At 44.2% G+C, this 23,316-nt stretch overlaps 1 protein-coding gene across 1 annotated transcript in view; it reads right to left on the reverse strand.

Annotated features, from left to right (window-relative positions):
• Nucleotides 1-4,941: 4,941 nt before the first annotated feature.
• CUL5 (cullin 5) overlaps nt 4,942-23,316 on the reverse strand; it is a 128,714-nt gene continuing 110,339 nt past the window's right edge. Inside the window, 3 exon segments of the mRNA XM_073613504.1 lie at nt 4,942-5,732; nt 8,166-8,289; nt 17,409-17,527. Of these exon segments, the coding sequence (XP_073469605.1) occupies nt 5,538-5,732; nt 8,166-8,289; nt 17,409-17,527 (438 nt within the window). The 3' untranslated portion in view covers nt 4,942-5,537.

The following is a 23,316-nucleotide window of genomic DNA, read 5'->3' on the forward strand; positions in this document are numbered from 1 at the left end:
CCATGGAAGCAACTGTGTGGGCTCGCTCCCGAGCCCCACTGCTGTGTCCATTGACACAGACAGCGGGACTCGGCCCCACCCCCTGTTCCCTCATCACTGGATTTGATTGACAGGAGTGGGAGCCAATGGCTCCCGCTGCTATCGCTCTGCCTGGGGGGGGGGACAAAGTTAGGAGAAACTCTCATGCACAGCGTTGGATCGTGATGGGGTTCAAGTATAATGCCCCTTTTCACACATGCAGGCCGTTTGTCAGTTTTTCTGTTTTTCATTTATCTGTTGATGGATGAAAAACAGACATCAATGCATCTCTATGGAAAAACAGATGTAAATTATTATTATTATTATACATGATTTATATAGCGCCAACAGTTTACGCAGCGCTTTACAATGTAGAGGGGGGACAGCACAATTACAGTACAGGAAGTCCCCGAGTTACGAACACAATAGGGACTGTAGGTTTGTTCGTAAGTCGCAACACTGCATTTGTAAGTGTAACTTCCAGTCGGAACACTGCATTTGTAAGTGTAACTTCTGGTCGGAACACTACATTTGTAAGTGTAACTTCCGGTCACAACACTGCATTTGTAAGTGTAACTTCCGGTCGGAACACTGCGTTTGTAAGTGTAACTTCCGGTCTGAACACTGCATTTGTAAGTGTAACTTCCGGTCGGAACACTGCTTTTGTAAGTGTAACTTCCGGTCGGAACACTGCTTTTGTAAGTGTAACTTCCGGTCGCAACACTGCATTTGTAAGTGTAACTTCCGGTCGCAACACTGCATTTGTAAGTGTAACTTCCGGTCGCAACACTACATTTGTAAGTGTAACTTCCGGTCGCAACACTGCGTTTGTAAGTGTAACTTCCGGTCGGAACACTGCGTTTGTAAGTGTAACTTCCGGTCGGAACACTGCGTTTGTAAGTGTAACTTCCGGTCGGAACACTGCTTTTGTAAGTGTAACTTCCGGTCGGAACACTGCGTTTGTAAGTGTAACTTCCGGTCGCAACACTGCATTTGTAAGTGTAACTTCCGGTCGGAACACTGCCTTTGTAAGTGTAACTTCCGGTCGGAACACTGCTTTTGTAAGTGTAACTTCCGGTCGGAACACTGCTTTTGTAAGTGTAACTTCCGGTCGGAACACTGCTTTTGTAAGTGTAACTTCCGGTCGGAACACTGCTTTTGTAAGTGTAACTTCCGGTCGGAACACTGCTTTTGTAAGTGTAACTTCCGGTCGGAACACTGCATTTGTAAGTGTAACTTCCGGTCGCAACACTGCATTTGTAAGTGTAACTTCTGGTCGCAACACTGCTTTTGTAAGTGTAACTTCCAGTCGGAACACTGCATTTGTAAGTGTAACTTCCAGTCGGAACACTGCATTTGTAAGTGTAACTTCCGGTTGGAACACTGTGTTTGTAAGTGTAACTTCCAGTCGAAACACTGCATTTGTAAGTGTAACTTCCGGTCGGAACACTGCATTTGTAAGTGTAACTTCCGGTTGGAACACTGTGTTTGTAAGTGTAACTTCCAGTCGGAACACTACATTTGTAAGTGTAACTTCCGGTCGGAACACTGCATTTGTAAGTGTAACGTCCATCTGTGCATAGATGTGGGATGTTCCGGGCGCTTGTTATGTTATCTGGAGCTCTTCTGGGCATGCAGTACGTACAGGTAGTACTGCAGTATGTGATGTGTCCAGAGGTATCCAGGACAAGTGTGGAGCACAAGTTGCCGGCATTTGAGGCCGTTCGTAAGTAGGAGTCGTTTGTAACTCGGGTGTTCGTAACTCGGGAACTGCCTGTACAGTTCAATACAGGAGGGCCTTGCTCGTAGAGCTTACATTCTAAAGGGAGGGGGTGGTGGTACAAAAGGTAATAGTTGCGGGGAATGATTTGATGGGGGTGGCTCGGGGACAGTTGTTAGGTGGGTGTGGGATAGGCTTCCCTGAATAAGTGAATTTTCAGGGATCTCCTAAAAGGTGGATTATCATCCATTTACATAAACATCTGTTTTTTGGAAGGGATCAAAGCCCTATTTTTCTACCGCTAAAAATGGATCGGATGAAAAAAGGGATGTAAACGAACAAACAATCAGTTTTTTCATGAAACTATGGCTCTGGGACTCAAGTGGTCAAGGACGCTATCTGGTGGATGTAAAAAAATGATGTAAAAACAGATAAAAAACTGATGAAACTTTTTTTTGAAAATGCGTGACTAAACTGATGAATCAAACGGTCTGCATGTGTGAAAGGGGCCAAATGTGTGACACCGGTTTTTTACCTCAGGCCCCTTTCACACCAGCGGACCAATCGGGTCTGTCTGTTTTTTCAGGCGGACCCGATCGGACCACCCATTGTTCTCTATGGGGCAGCAGATGTCTGCAGACATGTGTCCGCTGTCACCCCATCCGATTCGGTCCACTAAAAACAGACATATGAGAATACATTTGCCATCCCCCTTTGCAGTCCCTTTCCATCTCACCGCCCCATAGATAACAGTGGGCTGTGCCTGTGTCTGCTCAGCATAGCAGAGCGGACACAGACTTGTCATCGCCTGCTTTTCAGGGATCAGCAGAGGGATCCCCCGCTGAGCAGGTGGATCTGCTTGGACGGATTCTGCCCCGTGTGAAAGGGGCTTAATGCATAGAATGCTTAAAAGAGGTTGTAAACCCCCCCCCCCCCCCCCCCAAAAAAAAAAAACTGTAAGACAAAGGCATAATGAGTTAGAATGCATCGCATACAAGCTCATTATGAAATACTTTCCTTAGAACGAAGCCCCTGCAGCAGCGCCCACACACCACTGAGACGGCTGACATCTTCCCCGGTGTTTATTGTGGGTTTGCAGGCTCCGGCACTGTGAATAGCCGGAGCCGCAATGTCATCACTCCCACGCATGCGCATGGGAGCTGCGGCGGTCACGGCACATGGATCTGAAGAAACGGTATGGACGGTCATTCCTTCAGAGTGCATGTGCCAATGACTTAATCAACGGGGTATACAGTAAATATCTAGTAAAAGGGTGCAAGTTTAGGAGATATTTACAGTACCCACAGGTAAGCCTTATTATAGTTAGGAGTTTACTTCATCTTTAAGGTTAAAAAATCTCGAGGCTTTAGAACCACTTTAAAGTTTGTTTTTTTACACCACAAGCATATCCTGGTGATAATTGTGATCTTCTGTAAATTGCCTAATGAAAACTGCAGAAAAAGTAATGCAAGGTGGGAAAAAAAACAATACAGGTTCATGAGAAAAAGTTTTTCATGGCTAAATAACCACTTTGTGGAAAGTCCACACCTTTATGTATGAGTAATAAATTTTCTAAAGAGAAAATCACCATAATTAACACTATGAATGCAGTTAATAGATCTCATACTGCTTAGTGAACTGGACCAATTAAGTGCCACAGTGCAGGTCACATAATCTCAACCTTTTATACATTAAACCTGTCCTCCTAAATAAAAATTAAAAAATAAGGATAAATTCTCAGTGCACTCAATACATCTTTTTTTCATATTTTGAACTGAAAAGATGATTCTAAATTTAAAGCCTGAAAAACCTCTGGCTGCTCTCTGACTAAACCAAAAACTCACAATAATGGCAGTGACAGAGGACTGCTTAATAATCATAACTTTTTTTCAGGAAAAATTACTAGCATGGCATGTTAACCAGCACACCAGGTTCCTTCCAATACAAATCTAAAAGTGGACCTATCTTTCAAGTGACACTAAAGGTAATTTTTTAAAGTAACAAACATATCATACTTACCTTCACTGTGCAGCTCGTTTTGCACAGAGTGGCCACGATCCTGCTCTTCTGGGGTTCCCCCGGCGGCTCTCTTGGCTCCTCCCCACATCAGATAACCCCCTAGGAGAGGCGCTCTACTGGGGGGGGGTTACCTTGCGGCGCGCTCCCGAGTCCAGCATTCGGCGTCCATAGACCCCCCCAGTGGTGGCGTCATTGGATCTGATTGACAACAGCGGGAGCCAATGGTTGCACTGCTATCAATCTATTCAATCAACAGCCGAGAACCCCCTAGCAAAGGGACGGCGCGTCGTCGTGGGACAAGTTCGAGGACTCAGGTAAGTAAAACGGGTGGGGTGCTGGGGGCCGGTCACTGACAGGTGTTTTTTCACCTTCATGCATAGGATGCATGAAGGTGAAAAAACACGAACCTTTATAACCCCTTTAAACTGTCAACCCTCTGCCATACAGGGAACACAGGGAATATATTAATTTCTTTATTAATATTGTTAACAGTATCCATTTAGTTCTGTTAAGCTTCCATGGGATCTTCAGGTTTCCACAATGCCAGAGAATGTTGACATTTTTCTTGTTGCCATACAGGAAGTGTAGGGATAATGTAATGTTGCATTTATGTTACCATTCAACGGTTTACTATTGATACCTACAGCTCCATATGAAACAAAAATTGAGCATTTCCAGTAGGGCACAATGGATACTTCAAAAGCCCTTATGAACTTGAAACAAAGTAAGTAATGGATACTATTTACAAAATGTATTATTTCACTGCCTTACAGAATCAATTTCATCACAAAAGTGGTGTTGCACTTTAAATTTATATGAAACAGCAGAGGGGATGAAATACTTACCTTATTATTCATGTGATCTCTGCACAGCAGGAACATCAGAATTCAGATTAGCAGATCTTCCCTTTCAGCAGAGATCACACTGCTAATTGCCTAGGCATTCCAGAGAAGGTTTCTTTAGCCAAACAATATATTTTGTGCCTTCTGCAACTGTGCATATATATATATATATATATATATATATATATATATATATATATATATATATGGGACCAGAGGATATAGGGTTTAATGACAGGTCCACTTTCTAAACAGTTGGTGTTACTAAATTTAAATGTTCTAAAATATTATACTGTATCCTAACCAAGCTTCCTTACATTGATCACACATTTAAAAGCAATATATCAAAAGCATTGTTTATGGGTCAACATGTCCACAAATTAATACAAACCTCTTCAAATTATGATATGCATAAAAGATTCACAAAAGTTGTGCAGGAAGGGACGATAGCATATGTTAAATTAATGCAATACTTAAATGTGAAAGTGCGATTTCTGTGGTAGTATTTTCTTTTTGTAGTTTGATTTTCTTTTTTTTCTTTTTTTCACTTAAAGTCTAACAGTAACAGCGATTCATCAGTGCATGAAACTGTGACAATCCCCTCCCCTGGGGCAAAAGTAGTTACCAAAAAAAAAAGAAGAGAAAAAAAAAAATCTGGGATTCTCTGGTTTGGACAATTCTACTTTACAAGCTCACAAGTTCTTCCAAAACGATTTCCATTAAAACAGCATGCTGGTAAAAGCAAAGTGGACGAGATGCTGTCATGCTGGCAGAATGACATTGGCAACAGATTTCTGTCCTTTCATAGGATAAGGCAGGGGACTGTAATATTTATGCAGTAAAACAAGTCTGGAGTGAGTTCGCTTTTTCGCATAAATATTCTCGGTGACCTGCTCGGAGCGCTCGTCTTATCCGTACCGGTCAGGTAGGTCTCGAGATTATGCCATGTAGATGAAAGTGTTGATATCGGACTCATCTCTTCGGATGTACTTGTGTTCTATGAGCCATTCAATTTGTTCTTTGATCATTTTTTTCTGTGGCAAGAACATGTTTTTCAAAATTTCTACTAGTTCAGTCTGGAGCTGAGCATTGGTAATTTTCTTTCTCATCTTCATAATTTGAATAATGGCCTCCTGGAAAATAAATGAAAGGTTTCTACATACGCAGAAGCTGATAACAGAGAACAGTGAATGCAGTTATAGACAGTTTCCTTCATTTGAAGATGAACTCCAGACAAATAGCTCAATGCACAAATGAAATACATACAGGAGCTGTTTTATCTGCCAAAGGATTGTATTTTGCCCATCCAGTTCTGAGATTTTTACAGCTTGCTACATTGCAAAGCTCTATCTGGCAGGACAGGAGACCTGATTTTTCTCGGCTACATTTCACTAACACTTGCAGGTCTTCTCCAAGCCTGTGACTGGACAGTAAAAAGAGAAGCAGCACACTGATGAGTTTATCAGTAACTTTGCTCTCTCCACCTGTCAGCATGCTACTGGTTAGCACATAAGCATTGTAGCACAAATGACTGGCACTTTGTGTTACTTCTTCATCTCCTAAACTGAGCGCTGACTGCTGTACAGTAACCGTAAGAGGCTAATACCAAGTCAAATTCAGGCACTGCACTGCTTGCCTTTCATTAATGAATCCAGACCATTCCTCAGCTTCTGCCATTTTGCTTCATTATTTGCCATGGCATTCATACAGCTTGTCAACAGAAGGGTATTCTAGATTTTTGCAATGAGCCATCTCCTATTCTGTCTGAGTCAGGTTATATGCCAACAGTGGTGCTATTCTCCTATAGCAAACCTGTCACTGATCTTTGCAAGTTTACTTACTATAATGTGTTACTAGGCAGAATATTTAGGTTGTGGTTACTTGGTTTTTGCATGTTCCAGGTCCTCAAGATATCTTATCCCATTATTTATATTGTACACTATATACTTCACTATATATCACCAGAATTTACATACAGCACAAGTACAAATGTAGAGGAAGAGGTGTTCAAAAAAAGGGAATACTATCCTGTACATTTTTTTTATCTTGGAGTATGGTACAGGGCTGTAGTCATAGACCATGGCTTATATGCAGGCTACTAAGGATGAGCTCAGGCGTGTTCGCAAACAGCACGTGCCAAGCCCGCCAGGAAGTCGTCACTGCACAGCACTAATCACAGGCAGTGAGACATTTTCGATCTCTGCAGTCGCACATCGAGACAATGTCTCACTGCCTGCGATTAGCGCTCCGCAATGCCGACTTCCTGAGGGGCTCCGCACGTGCTGTTTGCGAACACGCCTGAGCTCATCCTTACAGGCTACCTTCAGTTAACTGAATCACCTGAAGGTAGCCTGCATATAACCCTGGCAATCGGACAGCAGGCATCGGCCCGCGTGTCCTTTCCTCCATCATGGCGGCCATGCGTCTCCTCCCCTCCTCCTAGGCATCCAATAGGATCGCCTGTCCTTTCAGCCAATCGGGTGACAGGTCTCAGACCCGCTTCCTGATTGGCCAGGAGGAGGATCAGTGTTACAATAGCGAATGTTTATGTTCGCATTCTCTGCGCCCCGAGCCCGCCCTATTTTGAAGCCTATTAAAGCCTCTGGTTGTAATCATGTGCTTCAAACCGCAGCTAGCTGCCATAACCCCGGTATCCTCTTCTTCAGCGGGCGGTCCGCTTTCAGATAAAAGTGGTCTCTGCTGTGGATTCGCCGCAAGATCACTTGTATCGGTGGCGGGGGAGCCCCCCCCTCCCGCTGCCTGGAGCCGTCGGCAGCGGCAGAAGCGATTGGGTCCTGTGTCCTGGAGATGGCCCTCACCTGTCTCCATACCCTTTCAGGGCGGAAGCGACGTCAAAATGTCACTTCCGCCCATAGCACTTAAAGGGACATTTAAAAAAAAATTTTTTTCAGATGACATTTAATTTTTTTTTTTTTATTGCATTTTAGTATAAATATGTCTTTTTGACCTCAGATCTCATTTAAGAGGCCGTTTCATGCTTTTTTTCTATCACAAGGGATGTTTACATTCCTTGTAATAGGAACAAAAAGTGATACTTTTTTTTTTTTTTTTTTTTTAAAGAAGTGTATAAATAAATAAGAAAAGGTCAAATAAATATTTTTTTTTTTTACACGCGTCCCATACACGCGTTTCCAAAAAAAGTGCGATTGTAAGACCGCTGCGCAAATACAGTGTGACAGAAAGTATTGCAACGACCGCCATTTTATTCTCTAGGGTGTTAGAAAGAAAAAAAATATAATGTTTGGGGGTTCCAAGTAATTTTCTAGCAAAAAAAACTTTTTAACTTGTAAACACCAAATCTCAGAAAGAGGCTCAGTCCTTAAGTTGTTAATGGAGGGCCGCCTCTGATATAACCCATGGTCTATGACTACGGTCCTGTACTGTATGATTAGGATATGTTAAACAATCAATGCTTTGAATTAAGTGCTATAAAATATTATCAAGTGCTGTGGTTACATTAGTTAATCTTTGGGCATAATGTAACATACAAAACTGATCATCTACAACAATACATCATAAAATGCAGACAATGTCCTGGTACGCACCTGCGTCCTCAATATTCGGAGCTGTACAATGCCTTCATTTTCTTCTTCCCTCATTCTCTCGGTTGTGAGTTGCAAGCGTCCAATTAAATTGATCTTTCCTCTTTTCTGAACTTTTGCATTTTTTCTTAAGAGAAGAAAGTGGAAAAAATATTTGCACACGTTAGGAAGCTTGTAAAATGATATATCCATCCTAGGTTTCTACAGTATGATTTGTTTGATCAATTTAAAGGGAAACTGCCATGGAAATAAATATCTTTGTGGGAAGCCTTACATAAGAGATGCCATTCTACAACTGCTGGGCTGCATGCTAACATCAAGGTCTTAGAACTAGCATGAGGTGACTTCCTCGCGTGTCACAGCACTTGCTTTGTGATTGGTCCAGCACTATCACTATCGGGAGTAGAGGGAAAAATCCCCCAATGGGGACACTAGTACCGGTGACTTTCATCAAATCTAACCCCTTCTCACTTTAACAAATATTAGAAAAGGATTAGAAAAGGGTTTTGACTGGAGTTCCACTTTAATCTCATTGTGTTGAGAGCCTGTTTTTAGACATATACTAATACAAAAAAACAGGGGGGGGTAGTGCTGCGCTGTCCTTCATATATAAAGTAAATCCTGTGGGTATTCAAAGTGTGTACAAAAATGGTACATATATGTAAATAAAACCATTAATCATGAAAATAAATATGCTCCAAAATTATTAGTGCTACACAGTGAGTAGTGCATATGCTTCTCAAATCATAATATTAAGTATAATTGATCTTATATAGTGAATAAAGTGCTAATAGTGCATAGATGAGTAAATGAGTGTCTCAAGGCTGGACACTGAATCAAAAATACAATAATTCTTATGTAGTGCACAAAGTGGTATTTGTGCATTGATAAATGTAAAAACAGGTGTCTGAAGGCTGGACACTGAATCAATTGAACATAGAAGTATTGCGGTATTAAAATGTACACAAATCTTCACAGAAATAGTCTATTTGGAAAAGTCTTTGGTGATCTAGATGGGTGGCTTGATATATCCCTTCACCAGTGTTTGAAAAAGCATATAATTAGGTGACTTAGCCCCTTCTTCCCGTGTCACCTCTGTGCTCTCTGGCCTCTCACCTTATATATGCTTTAAACCAGCATATCATCTTATCTCCCAAGTGTGGTATATAGATATCAGCTCGCCTCTAAGGGTCCTCTGCTTCAGCGATTTCAAAAGTGCTGTGTATCATAGAGCTAGAGGAAAAATAGGATTTTTATAACAGCTTACCTGCAAAATCCTTTTCTTGGAGTACATCACGGGACACAGAGCCATAGTATTAACTATATGGGTATATAGGCACCTTCAGGTGATGGACACTGGCACACCCAAGACAGGAAGTTCACTCCCTATATAACCCCTCCTCCTACCAGGAGTACCTCAGTTTTTGTAGCAAAGCAATATACCTCTGTGTCCCATGATGTACTCCAAGAAAAGGATTTACAGGTAAGCTGTTATAAAAATCCTATTTTCTTTATTGTACATAACGGGACACAGAGCTATAGTATTAACTATATGGGATGTCCCATAGCAATGCTATTTGAGGGGAGAGAGACACAACCCGCCAAAAGGCGATATCCTCATGTCTTTTTACATCCACCTATAAAATCTGCTGAATGTATGTACTGAAGACCAAGTTGCGGCCTTACAGATCTGAGCCATGGAGGCCTGGAGATGCACTGCCCAGGAGGCACTAACTGCTCTGGTAGAGTGCGCCTTGACTTGAAAAGGCAGAATCTTACCTTTTAAACCATAAATAAATCAAAAAGTCGCGCTAAAAACTGAAGGTAACAACAGGCAAATGTCTAAAAAACCTCATAAGAATATGAGGGTGAATAGTAATCACTAAATAGATCAGTTTTATAGGAGTGCTGAGCAATGTAAATACACACTTTAAAAGTAAACCAAACTAAATGCTGTTAGTTAAGTAGGCCACGTCCTGTTGTGACGAAACGGCGTAGGGAGGAGGAGCTACGTCCCGACGACACCGCGATTCACACACCCGGAAGACACGGGTTACTTTGGAGCCGGCCGGCTTTTACTCACATGTTTTAAACCACTATGTTTCTGTAATTGCAACCTTTAATTTTATATTTAATAAAACGCTGGTTTTATGCTATGTGGAGCACTTTGTTTTTTGCATGGTGACATTTCCTTATTTGCGGAGGCTGGTGGGAGAGAGTCCCTGGATCTGGACGCTGAGTGCCTGCTTTAAAGATCCCTGGCTGGGGTTGCAGCCATCCGCTCCCTGGGTCTCCTGTAATTAAGAGACCATTTCTATCTGGTAAGAGGCAGCAATTTTTTCCAAGAGGTGGAGGTCTGTCTACGCACTCTAATTTTTACCACAGCAAGATTTTGTTACATTATTTCACAGAGCACTTGGAGACAAAGTCATTTTCTATGCATATTAATTTAACACGGATGGACTTTTATTATTACTGTTTTTGTTGAGCTACGGACTTTTTTTGGGTTTATTGTATTTTCCTTTATTCATTTTTATTATTTTTCCTCATTTATCACGGTTTAGTTTTTTAGCCACAGACTTGTCACAATATTCTTCCTACAGTTATTTGAGATATTCACCTGTCATTGATTGGGTCATGCAATATTGATCTTTTCACATGGACATAGTCAATGTTTTCTGTGTCCTACTTAACAGCATTTAGTTTGGTTTACTTTTAAAGTGTGTATTTACATTGCTCAGCACTCCTATAAAACTGATCTATTTAGTGATTACTATTCACCCTCATATTCTTATGAGGTTTTTTAGACATTTGCCTGTTGTCACCTTCAGTTTTTAGCGCGACTTTTTGATTTATATATGATTTATGGTTTACTACTTTTTAGTCGCAGCTTATATCTATTAGTGTAAGTGCAATTTTTGTTTTTACCTTTTAAACCATAAGCCTGAATTATAACTTGCCGAATCCACTTAGAAATAGTGGATTTCGACGCTGCCTGTCCTTTCCTAGGACCTCATGGCAGCACAAATAAGACATCAGTCTTCCGGATCTGAGCAGTTGTCTTTAAATAGACCTTGACCGCTCTCACCACATCAAGACAATGTAGTGACTTCTCTTCCCTAGAACATGATTTTGGAAAAAACGATGGTAGGACAATATCTTGGTTCAGGTGAAAACCTGAGACCACTTTAGGCAGAAAACTTGGACGAGGACTCAATCCGACCCTGTTCTTGTGAATAATCAAATATGGCTCTTTACAAGAAAGAGCAGCCGATTCCGAAACCCTCCTTGTTGAGGATATAGCAACCAAGAACACTAACTTCCTTGTCAGAAGAACTAAGGGAGTATGCTGTATCGGTTCAAAGGGCTGTTTTTGCAACACTGACAAAACCAAGTTCAAGTCCCAAGGGTTCAAAGGTGATCTAACTGGAGGATTAAGCCGCATCACCCCTTGCATAAAAACCCTGACCAAAGAATGCGAAGCAAGTGGTCTTTGAAATAAGACCGATAAAGCCGTGAATTGGCCCTTAATAGTACTCAAGGCCAGCTTCATCTCTACCCCTAATTGTAGAAAGGCAAGAATTCTGCCTATGCTATACTTCCAAGGGTGCCATGGAATATCGGCCCCTGTGAGAGTAGGTCTGGACATAGTGGAAGGGACCATGGATCCCCCACCGCCATCTTTACAATTTCTGCATACCAGGACCTTCTGGGCCATGCTGGGGCTACAAGAATTACCAGTTTTCTTTCCAGCTTGATCCTGCAAAGAAGTCTTGGCAGCAACTGAATAGGGGGAAATGCATATATCAGTGAGAACTGATCCCACGGGGTCACCAACGCATCTGTTCCGCATGCGAGTGGATCCCTTGTCCTGGACACAAAGTTGACCAACTTCATATTGAACCTAGATGCCAGAAGATCTACGTCCAGAGTCCCCCATCTTTGGCAAACAGCCAGAAAAATGTCGGGTGAAGGGACCATTCCCCCAAGGGAACAACTGCTGGCGACTCAAGTAGTTCACCTGTCAATTCTCTACTCCCGGAATGAAAACTGCCGATAAGCACGGAACATTCCTTTCTGCTCAAGTTAGAATATGGTTCACCTCCCTCTGTGCTGCGAGACTCTTGGTGCCTTCTTGGTGTATGATATAAGTCACAGCTGTGGCATTGTCGGATTGGATCCTGACAGGACAACCCGGTAACCTGAATGTACAGGCCTTCAGAGCCAGATGCGCTGCCCGAATCTCTAGGATGTTGATGAGCAAAGTTCTTTCGGTTCTTGACCACTGACCCTGGACAGCTGTCTTTTCTAGTACTGCTCCCCAACCTGAAAGGCTGGCATCTGCCGTTACCACTTTCCAGATAACTGGTCCGAAGGATTTTCCGTGCAGCAGATTCCGGGTTACCAACCACCAACTGAGGCTCTGGGACACCCTTGGGGACAGCCGCATTGGCAAATCTAGAGCTTGAACTGTTTTGTTCCAAGCAGACAGGACACTATTTTGCAACAGTCTTGAATGGAACTGGGCATAGGGATCCGCTTCAAATGAAGCCATCTTTCCTAACAACCTCATGCAAAGGCGAATGGAGGGATCTCTTTTTGACCTGACCATCTGCACCAGCTCTCTTATGGCGTTCATCTTTGCCTGAGGCAAGAACACCTTTTTCTGGGCTGTGTCTATGATCAGACCCATGTATCCAGCCTTTTTAGTGGTTTTAATGAAGATTTCTCTAAGTTGAGAATCCAACCTAGATTTTCCAGGTACTTGATGCACACGTTTTGCTCCAAACGGGCCACCGACTGGTCTATTAGCAATAGATCGTCCAGGTATGCCAGGATTGTTATGCCCTGTGCCCTCAGCCTGGCTAGAGGTGGAGCCAGAACCTTTGTAAATACCCGGGGTGCTGTAGCCAGCCCAAAGGGCAAGGCTACAAACTGAAAATGATGCTGTTCTACTTTGAACCGCAGAAACCTTTGGTGAGTGGGAAATATAGGAACATGCAGATATGCATTCCTGATGTCGACAGACGCCAGAAGTTCTCCTCCTTGTAGGATAGAAACCACCGACCTGATCGACTCTATGCGAAAAGAGAGGACCTTCAGGAATTGATTTTGATTTTTTAGATCTATAATGGTCTGACATCTCCATTCAGTTTTGGTACCGTGAAGAGGTTTGAATAGAACTGTGGGGATTCGCATGATCACCCCCTGAGCCAGTAATCGGTCTCATGCCCAAAACAGAGATTGCCTTTTCCTTGGATCTTTGGGAACGTTTGACCACAGAAAACGGGCCGGTGGAAACGCAGTGGAAACTCCCAAAACTCCAGTTTGTACCGTAGAGCTATCGTGGAGATGACCCATCTGTCCTGAATTTCCTCCTGCCAGATTTCTGAGAACTGCAGAAGTCTTCCCCCCAGTCTGGCGAGCGGGGGCGCCCCTTCATAATGAGGCTTTAGAATTCTGTTTTGCAGGTTTCCTAGGACTTCTTTTGTGCCTGGGCCTGACCCTGAGGCTTTCCTCTAGACTCTGATGGCGGAGGCCGTCGCGACTGCCTAGAGGCTGATACCCCTGTCGCTGGAGAAAAAGCCCACTTAAATGAAGGGCGTTTATGCCTTCTTTTGACTGGCACTTGAAATCTTTTGGATGTATTTGTCCAAATCATTCCCAAATAGCCAATCCCCATGAAAAGGAAAACCAGTCAGGAGCCTTTTGCATGGTGCTTCAGCTGACCAATGTTTCAACCACAGGATCCTATGTATGTGTACTAGAACAAGCGCAAAGCGAGACGCCTGGTGAATAGAATCTTTAATGGCATCAATAGCAAAACATAATGCTCTTGGCAGTTCGGCCAAGTCCCGGGCCTGTTGTACAGGAACCTCCTTAAGGGCCTGTCTAAACTGGTCCTTCAGGGATTGACAGATGCCTACTGCACCTGCCAAAGAAAAAGAGGATTTTAACAGGAATTCCATTCTTTTATCTGTTGGATCCTTAAGCATTTGAGCATTGTCTACTGGACAAGTTAGACTTTTATGCACACTGGATATAGCAGCGTCAACTGCTGATACATTCCATCTTTTGGTGAATTTCTCCTCCTTGGGATTAAGTACTGAGAATCTTTTTGGAGGGAGAAAATGCTTATCCGGATGATCCCATTCAGCATAAATAAGCTGTTCTAGTAATGCATGGACGGGAAACGCATGCAAAGTCTGCAGAGGTTTTAAGGAACCCAAGGAAGAAGCTGAACTTTCGGCTGACTCAATTAGGGGCAGCTTGAAAGCAGAACGAACCATTTCTGTAAGAGACTGTACCAGCAACTTTGCAGATTGCGAGGCTGAAAAGGGTTCATCCACCACTGATTGCTCCGAAGAGGAGTCATGGGATTGTCTTTCTTCCTGATCCCCTGAAGGTAAAACCTCATCCCTCAACCCACTGTTCCCTTGATAAAGGGTCTGCAGTGGGGGAAGGGGATCTACCACGCTTACTATCCCTTTGGATGGAGGATGCGATTAAAGCCACTAGTCTTTCCTCTAGCCCCAACAGGGAGGAGGAAAAGGCATCTTCAGTCATGTATACAGGGGCTGAGATGTTAGAAGTAGCTGCAACACCTACTGGTTCCAATGGCTCACCATGGCTAGCCACTTCTGGTATTTCAGGAGAAGATGACAATTTAGAGGCATGACTAGAGTCTTCAGCGCCTGGGATGATGTTTTTGGTACCTTTTTTGAGGTGTTTGCACTGGCCTTTTTGAGAGGCATAGTCCTAAGCACAAAAGCAGAGTCACTAATAAAATGCATTACTTGCTGAACAATAGTCTAGCAAAAGAAATGCCACTAATAAAAGTTCAGCCTAGTGCTGGGTAAAATGTCTTTCCTAAATTGGGAATGCCTGCATGCAGCCCTTACATGCCCCACCGCTCCTGTGTCCCATGTGACTAGCCGTACTCTCCAGCTAAGGAGAGACTGCCTTTTGGACTCAACTAACCCCTGCGCCTGCACCGTGTGTCCTTGTGGATGCTACGTCCCACACACAGCGCCGCGCCTAGGCCCTGCCCCCTCCGTACGTCACCTGCCCTCCCCTGTTTTGACATTCAGTTCCCGCGTGGGCGGCATACGGGTCTGTCACTCCGCAGACCCAGCAAGAGGGGAGGGGAAGAGAGGCAGGGCCCAATGGTGCCACTCGAGCAGAGCGGGGGAAACTACAGAGCAAAGGGAGCCGCTGCAGCCCCAGCGGGAGGTGTTGCGGGGGGGCACCAACCATTGTTGAATTTCCCAACCCTTTAGTCCCTCCAGGGGAGAGAAGTGCAGTATGGCAAATCTCTTTCCTGCATGAGGAAAACCCGCTGAGAAAATCTGCTGCCGAGCCCACACACATGCTGTGACACTGAGCTGAAGTGAGAGACAACGTACTAAGGTATGTGCATTTACTCCCTCTAGTGGAGATTTAAGGCATGACAAAATTTTACCCAAGGAAGAAAAACCATAGATGGACTTTTTACAGTTCCTAGGCTTCTTCCCTTACCTTATCCTCGCCTCAGGATACTGCTAACAGACAGATCCAATCCATCACGGTGGGCTGCGTTTGCAACCCTTCAAGGACCGGGTCCCTTTTTTATCAGGGTTCCACTCCCTTGGACCTGTATAGCACCGCGCCAGGAAAACTTTATGGTAATGTGAGCATGACCAAAGCACTGGATCCCAGTGTCCAGCCCTCCAAGGAGAGGTGTTACAGGCAAAACCTTGTTCTTCCTACCTGAGGCCCGGGTACCATCCACTTTGGACTCAGTGGCACTTTGGATGGATCCGGTCTGTGGAGGCTGTTTAAATCCAGTAAAGATCCCTCCAGCGGAGCTCTTCAGAGCACATCTTCACTCGTGACCAACACCTTAGACACTGGTGAAAAAACTGAGGTACTCCTGGTAGGAGGAGGGGTTATATAGGGAGTGAACTTCCTGTCTTGGGTGTGCCAGTGTCCATCACCTGAAGGTGCCTATACACCCATATAGTTAATACTATGGCTCTGTGTCCCGTGATGTACAATAAAGAAATGGCTGCAATTACTGACCACAAGCTACACTATATAAACCCACTTCCTTTACTCTCTACTATCCCCTGATGAAGTCACGTGACCGTGAGGATTCGCGTAGGGAGTGGAGGAGTACCGGAAGTGATGCCGCATAGGAATGAGTTTAGCACTCGTGGAATTTCGCTGGCTTTTTAAATGTGAGAGTATGCTGTTTACATTTTTTTTATAAATATTCTTAAAAACCTTATCACACTACGAGAGTGTTCCTCTTTCTCTTATACACTTATTTGGGAGCTTATTGCAAAGGAACGTCCCTGCAGGACTAATAGAGACCCAGTACCCCCTATGGTACACAGAACTTTGGAAATCGCTGAAGCAGAGGACCCTTAGAGGCGAGCTGATATCTATATACCACTTGGGAGATAAGATGATATGCTGGTTTAAAGCATATATAAGGTGAGAGGCCAGAAAGCACAGAGGTGACATGGGAAGAAGGGGCTAAGTCACCTAATTATATGCTTTTTCAAACACTGGTGAAGGGATATATCAAGCCACCCATCTAGATCACCAAGGACTTTTCCAAATAAACTATTTCTGTGAAGATTTGTGTACATTTTAATACCGGAATACTTCTATGTTCATTTGATTCAATCTCCAGCCTTCAGACACTTGTTTTTCCATTCATCTACGAATAGCACTTTATTCACTACATAAGAATTATTGTATTTTTGATTCAGTGTCCAGCCTTGAGACACTCATTTACTCATCTATGCACTATTAGCACTTTATTCACTATATATCAATTATACTTAATGGTATGATTTATGATTTGGGAAGCATATGCACTACTGGCTGTGTAGCACTAATAATTTTGGAGCATATTTATTTTCATGATTAATAGTTTTATTTACATATATGTACCATTTTTGTACACACTTTGAATACCCACAGAATTTACTTTATATATTAAGGACAGAGCAGCACTACCCCCCGTTTTGTTGTTTATTATATTAGCCACGGATAAGATATTAGTGATAGCAGCTGTTCTGTTTTCTATTCCTTACACTTATTTAAAGTGGTATCATGTGAGTAACACACTACAAAATATATACTAATGCCACTTTTTATAGAGTGCATATGTGCAGATTTCTTTCATTGTGTGCCAGCAACTCTTGTGCTATATACATACCAATCAACACAAGCCAAGCTTTTAATCACACTTACATCAAGCTGAACTCCTGGTTAACTGAAAACAAGGTGCCCTCTGTGAAATCTTTAGGAGAATTTACTTGTGGTTCATATGACAGAACTTGCCTCTTCAGTTTTGGGAACGCTACAAGAGACTGAATTAAGTAAAAGAAATTAGCACACTCTCAATGAATATTAACACATAACACAAACTGCCCATCCAGCACAGCAATAAACCAAAGCATAAAAGAACATGCTTCACTGGTTCCTAGACAATCTGCTCATCTTTGCAGGCTCAGTGTATACCCAAAGTCAAATATAACTAGGATAAGAGATAAAGCAGATAAGAGCCCACTACATGCAGATAAAACACCCTTTAACTACTTGCTACCCAGGCCAATTCTGACACTTCGCTCCTACATGTAAAAATCATTATGTTTTCTGCTAGAAAATTACTCAGAACCCCCAAACATTATAGATATGTTTTTTTTAGAAGATACCCTAGGGAATAAAATGGTGCCGTTGCAACTTTGTATCTTGCATAGTAGTTTTTCAATTGCATGCGTTTCATGCATAAAAAAAAAAAACATTAGTTAGCCCATTTTTTTTGCATAATGTGAAAGATGAAGTTATGCCAAGTAAATGGATACCTAACATGTGACGCTTTGAAATTGCGCACACTCATGGAATGGCGCCAAACTTCAGTACTTAAAAAATAGGATTTTTTCGTCATACCTGTAAAATCCTTTTCTTTGAGTACATCATGGGACACAGAGTTGGGCTAATATTCATTACCTGCTGGGTTATACTCTATCTCCAGGTGAATGGACACTGGTAGACCAAAGGTCTTTAGACAGGAAGTGATCCCCTATATAACCCCTCCCACACAGGAAGCACTTCAGTTTTGTAGCAAGCACTGAATCCTCAAAAAAGAGGGGAGGGATCTCTGTGTCCCATGATGTGCTCAAAGAAAAGGATTTTACAGGTATGACAAACAATCCTTTTTTCTTTTTCATACATCATGGGACACAGTCAGGCTATCCATTACCTGCTGGAACGTCCCAGAGCAATAGCCTTGAGGGGAGGGAGACACCCTGACAAACAATAGCCATTAGAACTTTATACGGCAGCCCGCAGTACACTGCGGCTGAAAGCCGAACCCTCGGCTGCTCGAACATCCACTTGAAAAAATTTGGTGAACGTATGCACTGAAGACCAAGTGGCAGTTTTACAAATCTGAGCCACAGATACCTGATGGCGAAAAGCTCAGGAGGATCCTACACCCCTGATAGAATGAGCTCTCACCCTAAATTGACGGACCCAATTGGCAATGGAAGCTTTGGAAGCTGCCTGCCTTTTCTTGGGTCCTTTTGGTAAAACAAAAAAGGAGTCTGGTCCTCGGATCCCTGCAGATTTAGACAAATAAACCTTGACTGCCCAGACAACGTCCAGGGAGTTCAATCGTCTCTCTCTTCCGCCGAACGAGGCTGAGAGATAAAAAGAATGCAAGATAATATTCTAATTTAAATGAAAGGCCGACACCACTTTTGGCAAAAAAGATGCAACAGGTCGTAACATGACCCTGTCATGGTGAAGGATCAAGTACGATTCCCTGCATGAAAAGGCCGCCAACTCCGACACCTTTCAAGTCGAGGTGATAGCCATCAGAAAGGCTAGCTTGCGTGACAGCAAGTCTAATAGAATTTCCTTGATAGGTTCAAATGGTTGTTTCTGTAACACAGACAGCACCAAGTTCAAGTCCCAAGTACACATAGATGACCTAATGGGGGGAAGCAAGCGAGTTGCCCCCTGCATAAAGGTTCGGACCAGCGAATGGGATGCTAAAGGCCTTTGGAAGAATACTGATAGGGCCGAAACTTGACCTCTGATTGTGCTTAAAGCCAATTTGATTTCCACAGCTGACTGTAGAAAAGAGAGAGTTCTCCCAACCACGTATTTCCGAGGATGCCATTTTTTGGCTCTACACCAAGCAATATAAGTCTTCAAGACCTTATGATAAATCTTCCTAGTGACAGTTTTTCTAGCATTCACTAGGGTAGACACCACTGGTCCCGAGATACCATGGTCCTTTAACACCCTGGCTTCAATAGCCATGCCGTCAAATTTAGAGACTGTAAATTGGGGTAGAATATAGGACCTTGAGACAGTAGATCGGGGTGACGTGGAAGCATCCATGGCCCGTCTATTGTCAGTCTCACAATCTCCGGGAACCAGCGCCAGGCTGGTGCCACCAGAATGACTGGAACGCCCTCTCTCCGAATCCTACGCAACAAATGTGGAAGGAGAGGGATACCATAAACCAGGGAGTACTGGCTTCATGGAACTACCAGAGCATCTGCTCCGATTGCCAGTGGATCTCTTGTTCGGGACACAAACTGCTGTAGCTTCTTGTTGAACCTGGATACCAGTAGGTCGACCTCTGGCCATCCCCAACGTTGGCAATTTTCCTGGAACACCTCTGGGTGTAGGGACCATTCCCACGAGCAGATCTGCTGGCGGCTGAGATAATTTGCCTTCCAGTTCTCTACTCCCGGGATATGGACTGCCGATAGAATCGGCACATGTCCCTCTGCCCAGGCTAGTATGTGGTTCACCTCCTTCAGAGCTGAACGACACCTGGTACCACCTTAGTGGTTTATATAGGCCACTGCAGTGGCATTGTTGGACTGAATCCTGATAGGGCAGTCCTGACGCTCCACCATCCATGACCGTAGGGCCAGTCGTACTGCCCGTAATTCCAGGACGTTGATGGGCAGGATCTGTTCTGTCCTCAACCATTTCCCTTGAGCTGTGAGCCCCTCTAGGGTCACTTCCCAGCCTGAGAGACTGGCATCTGTAGTCAGTACTCTCCAAGTTACCGGGAGGAAGGATCTTCCCCTTCACAGGTTCTGATCCTGGAACCACCAGTTCAGGCTTAACCATGTCTGAGGAGATAAGAACATTGGATAATCCAGGGGTTGTCCTCTCCTGTTCCAAGCCAACAAGATGTCCTGTTGTAGAGGCCTGGAATGGAACTGGGCATAGGGTACTGCCTCAAAGGAGAATACCATCCTCCCTAGAAGACTCATACAGAGCCGAATGGAGGGTTGTCTGGTGCCCCTTACCTGGTGCACCCGATTCTTCAGGGCACAGATCCCTGCGGGTGGCAAGAATACTCTTGCTTGGGCCGTATCTAGGATCAGACATAAATACTTTAAACCTTGAGCTGGTTTCAAGGCTGACTTTTTGGTATTTCTGATCCAGCCTAAGCTTTTCAAATACTGCACTGTGCACGTTATGCTCTGTTCTAGAGCCTGTAATGAGTGACCTCTGAGCAGGAGGTCGTCCAGATACCCAAGCATGAGGATTCCCTTGGGCCCTTAAAAGACCCAGTACCGGTGCTAGGACCTTTGTGAACACCAGGGGAGCTGTAGCAAGCCCAAAGCGTAGAGCCATAAACTGAAAATGACGTTCCTCTACTGCAAATCGCAGGAACCTCTGATGAGGCTGAAAGACAGGTACGTGTAAATACACGTCTTTTATATCGATGAAGGCTAAAAAGTCTTCCATCTGGAGCGAGGCTACAATTGAGCAGACAGACTCCATCCGAAAGGACTGGATTAGTAGATACTGGTTTAGAGATCTTAGGTCCAAAAATGGGCCTTGTAACCCTGTTTGGTTTTTAAACCGTAAAACAGGTTCGCTCTTTTGGATACAGGAACCTGAACAATCACTCCTTGATGCACTAAATGATGTAGTGCCTGAAGCAATAAGTCTCTTTTTGGAGGATCCAAGTTTAAAAACCTCTAAGGGGGAACCTCTCGCAACTCCATCTTGTAACCGTGGGATATGATTGAGGTGACCCACTCATCCTGAATTATCGTTTTCCAAGTGTCCGCAAAGTGCAGTAGCCTTCCCCCCACCCAATGGAGTGGGGGTGTCCCCTCAAAAGGAGGGCTTGGTGCTGGGTTTAGAAGAATTTTGGCCTTGTGGCCTGTCCCTGGCCCTAGCGCCCTGTTGGCGGCGGAACTGCCTTTGCGCTGAGATATTTGAGGAAGCAGTCCCTGAAGTTTTAAACAAGGGACGCCTGGTGCTTTGCTTCACAGGAAGTAAAGAACTCTTCCCTCTGGAAATCTTTTGGCTATATTTGTCCAAATGATCACCAAATATACGTTCCCCATGAAAAGGAAAACCTGCCAATAACTTTTCACAAGGAAGCGCGGCTGACCATTTCTTAAGCCACAAAAGTCTGCGCATATGTACAGACAAGAGAGACAAATGAGAAACCTGCTGTCAACAGCAAAACACAGCACTCGAGGAATATCTCTGTCTTATTTTCAGGCAGATCATCCTCCTGGTTAGGCCTATCAGGCCGTTTGACCTGATCCTTTGCGGACTGGCAGATACCAATTGCTGCAACAGCTGGCTGAATAGCTGAACTGGCCTAAGAAAAGGAAGCCTTTAATAATGACTCCAATTTCTTGTCAACAGGTCTTTCAAGCCCTGTGCGTTATCTACCTGACAAGTTAAGTTCTTGTTTAAGGAAGAGACTGCTGCATTTACGGCTGGCATGCTCCATTTTTTTTAACAAACTTTTCATCCATGGGATATAAAAGGGAAAACCTCTTAAGAGGAACAAAATCCTGTCAGGATGTTCCCAATCAGCATACACCGCCTGTTCCAGCAGGGGGTGTAGGGGGAAAGCCTGTGCGGCCTGAAGAGGCCTCAGGGATCCCAAGAGGAGCAGGGGGGCTCAGTCACCTCTGCAAGAGGCAACTTAATTAAGAAAGAACCATTTCGGTCAGAGTCAGGATCAAAAGCCTCTGCGACTGAGAGGCAGACATCAGCTGGATATCTTTTTGTCCAGATTGCTGGGAAGCAGACTCATCCGCCAGGCCTTCCACAGAATCCTGAGCTTTTAGCTCTTTCCCATTCTCAACCCATTCCTGCTCCAAACTAGGAGGCTCCAGGGAAGGGGATCTGTCATGCTTCTTGCCACCCTGTGGGATGGAGGAAATCCTGCCAGCAATCCTGTGCTCTAACCCTGCTAGGGCCGAGGACAGTTCATCCTTGGTGATAAAAGGTGAAGCAGCAGCGTTGACTGTAGGCACAATACCAGATAAGCGCCAGCGGCTCAGAATGGCCGGAAGCCTCTGGTCCTTCAGGGGATGCAACACTAGGGATACAACCAAGTTCCTCAGGAACTACTGACATAGGTGTGCCTTTCCCTGTAGTGTTAGTCCCACTCCTCTTTTTTGAAGACATTTACTAGCCACAAAAACAGAGTACTTGTGTGTAGTATTAAAACACCTCAAAAGGGAGACCCTTTAATAGGGCTCATCAAGCCCCTATGCAACTATCCTGCTAAGCACCTTAGCCTGCCAAGCAACACTTGGTGACTCACGTAACCCGGGTAAGGAGAAATGAACTGCTGTAAGTGGCTGTTCAGAGTCTGCTCTGTGTCCCACAGCTGCCTTCTGGAAGCACCACATGCTTGGCATATACTGTACAGCTTAAAAAAAGCTGGCTGTTCGCCAGACCGCTCTGTGCATGCGTGCGCATGTACGTGCATGGCTGTATTCCCGGATGACGCAAATCTTCGTACACCCAGATAAGGGCTACTGCGCATGTGTGGCGAAGCCGCATGCGCCATGACCTCCAAACAAACTGTTAAGTCCATCGGCGCTTTTGCGAATGCACTGCGCCATGGCCGCCAAAAAGGCAACTGCTGAGCACAGCGGCACTCTTGCGAATGCAAACACCCACAGCTAGCCCAAAACTGCCCCGTATGGTCACCGCACACAGATGTCCAGCCTCTAGCTAGCTTGACTGATTGTTACAATCACTGGGACACCCCACAATAATAAATAAAGGGGTTTCACTTACCCGTCCAGGCACAGGGCAGCTTAGAAACTAAGAGCCCAAACTTCACCCATCACGGCGT

This window comes from Aquarana catesbeiana, linkage group LG02 (genome assembly GCF_042186555.1).
Source record: "Aquarana catesbeiana isolate 2022-GZ linkage group LG02, ASM4218655v1, whole genome shotgun sequence".
In the NCBI taxonomy this organism is placed as follows: domain Eukaryota; kingdom Metazoa; phylum Chordata; class Amphibia; order Anura; family Ranidae; genus Aquarana; species Aquarana catesbeiana.